The following is a 10,244-nucleotide window of genomic DNA, read 5'->3' as shown; positions in this document are numbered from 1 at the left end:
GGTTCGATTGAACCTCTCGGCTGGGTTGCCTTGTGGGTGGTATGGCGACGTCCTGGAATGACCCACCCCTGACACCTTCTGGAGCGTCCGAAACAACTCGTTTTCAAACTCACGACCCTGATCGTGGTGCAGATTTGACGGGTAACCAAACCTGGGTATGAAGTCATTATATATGCGTTCCGCCACAGTCCGTCCAGATTTGTTCTTTGTAGCATAGGCTTGGGCGAATCGTGTGAAATGATCAACTACCACCAGAATGTATTGGTAGCCACCTCAACTGGTCTCCAGATGCAAGTAGTCAATACATACAAGCTCTAAAGGGGAGTTAGATGTTATACTACCCATGGGGGCACGTGTGTGGGTGACAGGTTTCTTTTGTTTTATACATGGGCACCCACTCATATTCATCAAAACAGTATTTTCATTCAAACAACCTCATACAACTCTCATTATTCTCACCCACCTGCAAACAGGACACAGAGATTACACAACGACTTTTTCACGTCTGTTCACTGCTTCGGTGCTTTGCAGAATGAGGGAATTCGCGCCGTTGTGGTCGTAAACCAGCTGATTGCCGTAAAGCGTCTGTCTGACGTAAAACGTCATAAACCACCATCCTGCCCCCTGCTGGCGACATGGTGGACTGCACTTCAGTACAGAATTCAGCATTTCAGTTCCTCTTTTAAACAGTATTAAACAGTATTATTTTGAATACACAAAGCTTACTTTAAACCCCATATGTAAGCACATTGGTGGGCGTCACACACTCCCCGACAAAATAACAAAATGTCTCCTGACATTTCCAAAACTCAAGTCTCAAAACTAACTTCATCAAAATACATATAACTCACAATTTCTTTCAACATCCAAAACTCCCTTTAAAATCAATAAACCGGTGTAATGTATGGCATGTTTGTTGGTGGCATGTACGGTGCAGGTTGGTATGTCAGTGGGAAATGAAAGGGTGTACCCCAAAATGGTAAGTACGGTGCACTGTAAGCCCCGACTACGTTAACTGTAGGGTTCGGTTGTAATGAAGTCTGGCCAAGTGTGTCATAGGTCAACATGTGCCTCGGCTTCCTTTCCCTAGCAGATCGCTTAACCTCTGTGTGTGAATTTGCTGGAGGTGGGGTCACTGGTCTCTCTTCCTGTCCATTCTCTGCTTCTGTTTGGAATGACAAGGGTAGGTTTTCATTCTCAGTGTTTTGTGGTTGTCTTTGCTCTTCCCTTCCAGGCACTGTAACTGTCACTGGATCAGGTAAGTATTCATTCTCACCCCAGTTTTCATCTCTTAGAGATCTTTGGGCTGATCCTCTCTGGATTGAACCAGGTGTTTCAGGCACTTGGACTGAACCTCTCTGCTCTGTTCTGCTCATAGGTATCCGTAGTGTGAGAAATATGTTCAGATCCTGGGAGGTGGTGGGAAATGAGGATCCAAAAAGTTATAGTATAATTATATTTAATAAAAAATGATAGACAGCTTATGCTACCGCGCGGGCCCTTTAAAATCCACGGCGCACTTCAGGACACCGGTCCGAACAGTCCGCTGAGCAGAGGAAAAGAGACCGAGCGCTCGCGCAACAGTTACTTTTCAACTCATTCGCGGGACTGGGTCCTTCCTGTTAGTTTAATGTTTTATTACCTTTCTAAACATTTTACTGGCTCTGCCGTTGGGGGCGGAAATAAATTCCTTCTTTCGTCTTCCGTCTTCCTCTTCTTCCCCAGAAAGGGTAGTGTCCATTGTCTAAAAAGTCAATATTCGGCTCCGCCCCCTCAGGCGAACAAGAGAACTACACTCCTTATCGCACTAGTCAATATATCATGCAGCATGCAGTATTTGTCTAACATTCATTCACACATCAATCATTCTACAGTAATAAAAGTGACCTTCATATGCATACAATTACAAATCCCTCATAATAATATCCCTTATTAATTATCATATTTCATGCATTGTAATTTACACACAAACAACTCGTTTTATATAGATGTGCAAGTCACATGTGACAAACTAAGCTTAAAAACACTACAGTAGCCAATAGCCTCCAGTGCTCTGTTCATCCTCTGAATCTTCTGAGTCATCACTCTTATCTGTCTGGTCCTCCAAATCACTGACTCGGGCCTGTCTTTTCCTCTGTTGTGTCTCAGGTGCTGACTTCTCTGCACAAAGAGGAGTTTCAACAGGTAGGTCGCTCACAGGGAACAACAGGTTGCGATGTAGAGTTCTCTTTTTCAGCTTATCTCCAGACTCTGGATAGACAACATACACAGGATTTTCGGATACCTGTTCCTTGACTATGTATATGGTCTTCTCCCAGTAGGATCTTAGCTTCCCGGGCCCTCCTCGCTCATTGAGGTTCCTTACCAGCACTCTGTCTCCGGGCTGCAGGACTGCTCCTTTCATCTTGCTGTCATAATAGGACTTGCCTCTAGCGCCTGACTTCTTGCTGTCTCTCATTTGCAATCTGATAAGCATCAGACATTCTCTTTGCCCACTTCTGTGCATATCCCTTGGGTGTGACTACATCTGCATCTCCCACCCGGCCAAATAAAAGATCGATTGGCAGGCGTGGATGATGTCCATACAGCAAATAGTAGGGCGAGTAGCCAGTGGACTCATGTCGGGTACAATTATACGCATGTATAATTTGTGGGAGATGGTCCTTCCAACGCTCTTTCTCCTTGTCGGCTAGTGTTCGCAACATCTGCATTAGGGTTCGATTGAACCTCTCGGCTGGGTTGCCTTGTGGGTGGTATGGCGACGTCCTGGAATGACCCACCCCTGACACCTTCTGGACCCTGATCGTGGTGCAGATTTGACGGGTAACCAAACCTGGGTATGAAGTCATTATATATGCGTTCCGCCACAGTCCGTCCAGATTTGTTCTTTGTAGCATAGGCTTGGGCGAATCGTGTGAAATGATCAACTACCACCAGAATGTATTGGTAGCCACCTCAACTGGTCTCCAGATGCAAGTAGTCAATACATACAAGCTCTAAAGGGGAGTTAGATGTTATACTACCCATGGGGGCACGTGTGTGGGTGACAGGTTTCTTTTGTTTTATACATGGGCACCCACTCATATTCATCAAATCAGTATTTTCATTCAAACAACCTCATACAACTCTCATTATTCTCACCCACCTGCAAACAGGACACAGAGATTACACAACGACTTTTTCACGTCTGTTCACTGCTTCGGTGCTTTGCAGAATGAGGGAATTCGCTCCGTTGTGGTTGTAACCCAGCTGATCGCCGTAAAGCGTCTGACTGACGTAAAACGTCATAAACCACCACCCTGCCCCCTGCTGGCGACATGGTGGACTGCACTTCAGTACAAAATTCAGCATTTCAGTTCCTCTTTTAAACAGTATTAAACAGTATCATTTTGAGTACACAAAACTTACTTTAAACCCCATATGTAAGCACATTGGTGGGCGTCACATATGCTTGTCTCAGGACCTCTAGTTAGTGACGAGCTTGCTAGATGGCTAGCTAGCAAAAAAGTCACAGCTAGCTAGCTAGATACTCATAATCAATAATCAATCATATGTATGTGCCAGCAAACTATGAAATATACTCAATACTCATGCCACTGACGGGCATCGCCCCATATCACCATCATCTTATGGATGTTCTTTATTACTTTATGTTGTGTCTATTGCCCTTTTCTGTTGAGAAGATAACTGAGACTTTTGTTAGCTTTGAGGCACTGCTGGCCTTTCAATGCCATTTCTAAATGCTTTTGGGTTTTTTTCATGTGTGAGATATATATATATATATATATAGATAGACAACAACATATTATGGAAATATGTTTAGAGAACAGGGCGGATGGAAATTGCACTATATACACAATACAATGTAATGTACTTATTTATTTTCCAACACTATCAGTAAGCGTGTCTGTTCAATTTGTGTTTGAAAAGTGAAGCCAATGCTGAAGTGCCCTAAACCTGCATTCTCTCTAATGGCCATCAGGGGGCGACCACACTGGTTGCAAAAAGAAGTCTGATTGTGTAGAAATCTATGAAAAAATGACTACTTCTTACATGATTTATTCCCTCAGTAAACATGAGTTTATGTCTCCATCACTAGTTTCAAGTCATCTTCAATACAACATGATGTTCATTTTGTAAATTATAGTCCATTTAGAGTAAAATAGACCATAAAGCAGGGGATGCTTTAGGGCGGGGCTACCTTGTGAATGACGCTACCAGAGCCGTATACGGCGTCTCTACGTCACTTCTCCACACTCCAAATAGGGTCACTTCTGTTCACTGGTTGCAAAAAACAAATGGCAACGGACTAAATGCCGAACTCAAGGCTTCAAAACCGCAGTTCACAAACCAATGGGTGAAATCATGACAACGTATCCACTTCTCATATCCAGTAGTGATGTGAGTCTTTAGTCAAGTCAACATAAACCACGCTCTTTTCCATAACTCAGGGGTTTTGTTGCCTAGACCTAACTTCAGAATCAGAATCAGCTTTATTGGCCAAGTGTGTTGACGGATGTTTTTGCATCTGGGGAGAGGCTACAGGTTGTACCTGAATACAAGAATCTTGGAGTACTTTTTGATTCCAAACTATCATTCAAATCTCAGGTGAAAAAGGTCTGTAATCGGGTCAGATTTAATCTATCAAACTTCAGGTTCACACAAAACTACATGTCAACAAAGGCAGCTAAGACACACCTGCTTTCTATGGTTGTCTCCCATATCACCTTCTGTTTAACAACCTGGTCACAGGTCACAGTTAAGGCACAACTAAAGAAATGATTGATTGATGCCCAGCTCTGTCAGCACTAGAGCATAACTGCTCCTTGCCTTCCTCAATCTGTCCGTGTTGTACTTTCCCTCTGTTTGTCTGTTGTCAGCCGTCTGTCTGTCTTGACTTTGCTGGTCGACCATCATCTACCTGCATATCTTTTATTGTATTGTATATGTAATTCTGTTTCTAGGTTTGTTTTTGTTTTTTAAACATCTGCCTCTCTTGGCTAATTCTGGCGCATTTAACAGAAATGTTTTTATTCATGTGCACTGTCCCCTTACCAAATAAACCATTTTAAAAAACATACATGGGATTTGACTCCGGTCTCTTCATACTTATATACATACACAATATACAATAAACAAGATAAATATTTAAAATTAATTGTTCATCAGAGTGACGGCCAGTGGAAAGGCGTACAGAGCTCTGTAGCGCCTACCAGAGGGGAGGAGTTGGAACAGCTTGTGTCCAGGGTGTGAGGGGGGGTTGGGTACAAATATAATTCTCCTGCAGAAGATTCAGTCCTGATCCCACCTCCGTGTTCTCAAGGTCAATGTCCAACATTCCACAGTAGGAAAGACAGAACAAACTGGCTTTATTGTGTATGATTCAGACACACACACTGGTTTAAGAAATACGCTCTATGCAGGGTAAGTGGGCTACTTTAAACTGGAATAGGGACAAAAATATATGTTTTAATATGTGCTTCACTATAAATGTATTTGGCCGTTTGACTTGAGTTAATATTTGACAAGACATTTCAACAACTGGGATTAACTGGTAAATCATTTTGACACAAACCTCAACTGGAGAATATTTGGCAGAAGTGAACCAGAAAGGCAAAGAAACTATTGGCTGTAATTGCTTTTTCTTTTTTCTTTGGTTTTCTATCAAACCATACATTTATTTGCAACGCTTGTGGGAAAGTGTACACATCAGCTGCATTATTCCGATTATTATAGTCGTGCTTATTTTTGTTTTTGTATTGGGTTTTACTGGGGAACACGTTTAGCTGAAATGTCAATGTTTTTATCCTTCTGCTATTGTATAGTACGGTACATTTTACAAATTGCTTATATGTGCAAGGATACTTGGCCAATAAAGCCAAGTACTGTACTTAAGAATAATTTTAAATTAATTGTACTTTAATTCAGTAATTACATTTTCTTTTTCATTTAGCACGCCTTTATCAGCTACAAGTAATTTAATTAATGCGTGACTTTATAGACGAAGCTATTACGATGTTAACTGAAAGGAACAGGAGGATTTGAAGTTTTTTAATATAATTGAATATTGTTTGTACAGCAGTAACAGTAATGTTTACAACAGCAAAGTAATGTAATGAAGCCATTATTATTTCACAGGAAACAAATCTAAAATGTTAATTCAATGAATGAGTTTATAAAGAATACAGAACACAGACATCAAATATCAGGGATTCCTCCTATCTTCTGTTGCCTTGTTTGCTTTGTCTCAGCAAGCAGTGAAGTTTACAATAACAAATTAAACTAAACAATTAGACTACTGACAGACAGCTTTGTAATGTTTGCTAATGTTTGTCTATTCTGGGCTGCAACATGGTGGACTCATCTCCCTTTGTAGATATAAATGGCTTTTTCAAAGCAAATAAAACATATGTATGTTTGGCTGCATGGATTATACCTGATGATTAAAAATGTTTTAATTCTCACAGATGGAGGTGATACAGCCAACATTGTTTGACTTCCATGGAGTCTCCATGTCTCAACACTTCATTAACAACTGGGACGAGATACAGAACTTCAAAGCGAGACCAGATGATATTCTTATAGCTACTTATCCTAAAGCAGGTGGGGAACTTGTGGCTTTTTTTCTACTTTTAATTCATCATTGTATGTTGATGAATGCTTCCTATGCTCATCCCACTAATCAGAAAGTATCCATGTGTTAATCTCAGGAACAACATGGGTCTGTTACATGCTGGATCTTCTGTATTTTGGACAGACGTGTCCAGAGCGCCAGGCGTCCATCCCTCTTGATGAGAGAGTGCCGTTTCTGGAGATTGCCAAACCTTCTCTACCCACAGGTTCAATCATAAGATCAGGGTTGCGTTATGCATGGGAAAAACATTTTATCCAGTTATACAGGAATAACATAACCGTTTAACCCCATTATAATATACCATTATGAGACGGTTAGAGATGATTAGAAATTAATTATTATACATTTATATCAGAATTAGCGGATAATCTCATCACACGATCAAATAGAGACTTGACATTGGACCACATCATATATTTTAGTACACGTAAACATACAGATTTGCACATAGCAACACACATAGAAACGATAGTACACTATGCATGCAGTTCAGCCACTGACTCATGCTTCTCTTCACAAAAGGTAAAGACATAGCAGACACACTTCCTACCACTCCTCGTCTCATTAAAACTCATCTACCACTCCAGTTTGTACCAAAGTCCTTCTGGGAGCAGAACGTCAGGGTAAAAGCCATGCACATCTAATATGTAGCCTGCGAAATATGAGATACGAACCACACTTAATTATGATGCAGATGGATGATATTTCTTATGTTTTCTCTTTCTGTAGATAGTCAATGTGTTTCGTAATGCAAAGGACAACGCGGTGTCCTATTACCATTTTTGCCGCATGAGCAACAGCATGCCAGAACCAGGAGACTGGAGCACCTTTCTACAGAACTTCATGGAGGGAAAGGGTGAGTTCAAAGTAATGTTAGTGTAAGGGAGGCACACCATCTTGTCATTTCCTATATCACCACCTCATATAATGCTGTGTCTTCAGTGGTGTACGGATCCTGGTATGACCATGTGAGCGGCTGGGGGGAGAAGAAACAGACGTATCCAAAGATTCACCAAATCTTCTATGAAGATCTGATTCAGGTGAGCTGAGGTCTGTTTGCATGTGGTTTGTTTTCAAGAGAGCTTAACATAACAGAGGTGAAACAGTCGGACTGGGTCCTTCCTATCTCCAGTCTCCTCACTTTATAGAGAAATAGTTCATTATTATTATGGTTACAAGGAACTTTAATATTGTGCTAATTTGGCGATCCCTGCAGACGAAAGTAGTAGATTCCATTTAGAAAACCTCTCATTTTACTGGATTAGGGGTCTAGCAGTCTGCTCTGTTCAGCCCTGGTTTTTCTGCTGTTACATCTCTTAAAACAGAAAACAGATCTAAGCTCAACATTGAGCATGAATTGAGAGCGGCCGTATCAAGCCTGGAACTCTGTTTTAAAAAGATGCTGACAAGTAGAGGAAAGCAGGCTCATTGCAGCCACTAATACAGATACAATATGATGGCTCACACAGATCTGCACTCATTTTGTTTTGTTTTGCACAGGTTGCACGTTATTGTTATTATCTTAAAACGATATTCAGTGCAAAACAAGTTTATTGCAGTTGCCAAATGTTAGTTAGATAGAACTTTATTTGCATTGTTTTTGATTTTTGTCAGATGGAGCAATATGGTTTTCTTAACAGGGATTTCAATTTTCTTCATTCTATTATTTGAAAAAGCACAGATGGAGGAGTCACAATTCAAAATTCAGCATGGACCATTTTTTTTAAACAATTTTAATGGGGCGGTGGGGCATGAACATTTGTCTTCCTCCAAAGTGGGGCGTGACAAAAAAAGTTTGAGAACCACTGGGTTAAGGCAATAAAACCACTAAGTTACGAGGCTGAGTGGCAACAGATGTGTCGTGGAAGGTGATGTGGGGAGAGCAGGAATGGAAAGAGAGTCTGAGGGCATCTGGATAGTTGAAGCATGACAGGTCCAGGTAAAGAGGAGGGTCAGAGGTGAAAACAGGGACAGAGAGCAAGGCTAAACTACAAAGAGAATGTAAAGCTAAGATAGCTGTTTCCTTCTCTTAGAGGTATTTATGTAGAGCTAAACTAAGTGGCAAGTTTCATATTAATTATACAGGCATGAGAGTACTATTTCTCATCTTCCTAAAATGTCAAACTACTCCTCAAATAGACTTTATACATGTAGCGACTGATCTCGTGACTTGCCACTCGGCTGGGTGCGGGAGAAGATCCTGTTCCTTACGCGCTGTTCCTTAAAAGAGAATCTTTAATTAATGTGTAATAAAGCTGAAATTCTTACATTTTCTGCAGGACACGGGACAAGAGATGGACCGACTCTGTTCCTTCCTTGGTTTGTCTCCTTCCGCTGAGGAGAAGGAAATAGTCACAACGGAAGTGAAGTTTGACAAAATGAAAGAAAACAATATGGTCAACTTTTCCACTGTCAAAAGTATGAATCAAAAAGTGTCTCCTTTCATGAGAAAAGGTACAGTGAAAAAACGTTGATTGGGAAAGAAATTCCTGTTTGCACAAAAATCTGCTCATTAATCTCTGATTCTATATATTAAATACCTGCATGATTCTCTCTGTTTCTCCAGGGAAAGTTGGTGACTGGAAGAATCACTTCACTGTGGTCCAGGATGAAAAGTTTAATGAGGACTACAAGCAGAAAATGAAGAATAGTACACTGCAGTTCCGTGAAGTTTAGAGGCCTTTGCACCCTTATCATGAACTGTGATTAATCTGATAATGGTGAGTTTACTGAGGCAGATGTTATTTGGATTGACAACATTTTTAGTTTTGGACAATTCTTGTTATTGTGATGTTGACTGATGACCTACTCGTGTTTAACCCTTAAACTAATCAAATTGATCCCCGATCACTCGGATGATACATGTTTGGGTGCTTTCAATGTAATATGGCAAAAATAAAACTTATTGAAACACTTTTTCACAGAAGTGTGTTTTAGAAATGATCATGTAATACATACAAATTATTGTTGACTTTTAGTCATCTGACAAGCGATAGCCTGTGGCCCTGGCTCCTCATGCTGGAGGAACAGGCTCCGCTGAACATTGTACCAGTGAATTAAACACAGCTCTCTCTAATCGCCTGGATTCAGTTGCAACTCTTACTATCAAAACAAGACAGACCAAGAGGTCTACACCCTGGCTTACTGAAGAAGCACATGCTCACCCACATACAGGAGAACGGCCTAAATCTGGTTTAAGTCTGTCAGTTGCTCACCCTTTACTGCTATTGATTGATTGATTGCTTTGTATCCTAAGTAACTTCTGACATTCTATAAAAATAACTTTTAAAGTTTTTTTGCAAATGGACCAAGAGACTGTGCACTTGAATAATAAGATACTCTTAGGAAAAAGCCAGGCAATATATATATAAGTTGTACATAGGTCACATGCCTGACTATGAAAGTACCATTACCTGAGGGTGTTTTGTATGTGAAGTTGACTCGAGGTGCCTGAGGCAGATAATAAACCGGACTGCAAATAGATCATCTCAGTGAGCTGTTCCAACTCTCCATTTCTTAAGTGAGCAGACATTTGGCATAATCGATAGTTATTAGATGTGTGGATTGGATCAATAATATCTATAATAACCAGCAGCGACTCATTCATTAC

General features: G+C 40.7%; 1 protein-coding gene across 1 annotated transcript; it reads left to right on the top strand.

The window, feature by feature from the left end:
• Positions 1 to 6,467: 6,467 nt before the first annotated feature.
• Positions 6,468 to 9,335, top strand: LOC306743560 (cytosolic sulfotransferase 2-like; the record flags this gene model as incomplete). Its single annotated transcript, XM_079226086.1, has 7 exons — positions 6,468 to 6,603; positions 6,711 to 6,839; positions 7,157 to 7,257; positions 7,364 to 7,490; positions 7,577 to 7,674; positions 8,914 to 9,088; positions 9,201 to 9,335. 7 exons carry the CDS (start codon positions 6,468 to 6,470, stop codon positions 9,308 to 9,310), a joined length of 876 nt encoding a protein of 291 aa, XP_079082212.1. The 3' UTR covers positions 9,311 to 9,335.
• Positions 9,336 to 10,244: the final 909 nt, after the last annotated feature.

This window comes from Taurulus bubalis (genome assembly GCF_910589615.1).
Source record: "Taurulus bubalis genome assembly, chromosome: 11".
NCBI lineage: Eukaryota > Metazoa > Chordata > Actinopteri > Perciformes > Cottidae > Taurulus > Taurulus bubalis.
This window is presented reverse-complemented; position numbering and strand designations above follow the sequence as displayed.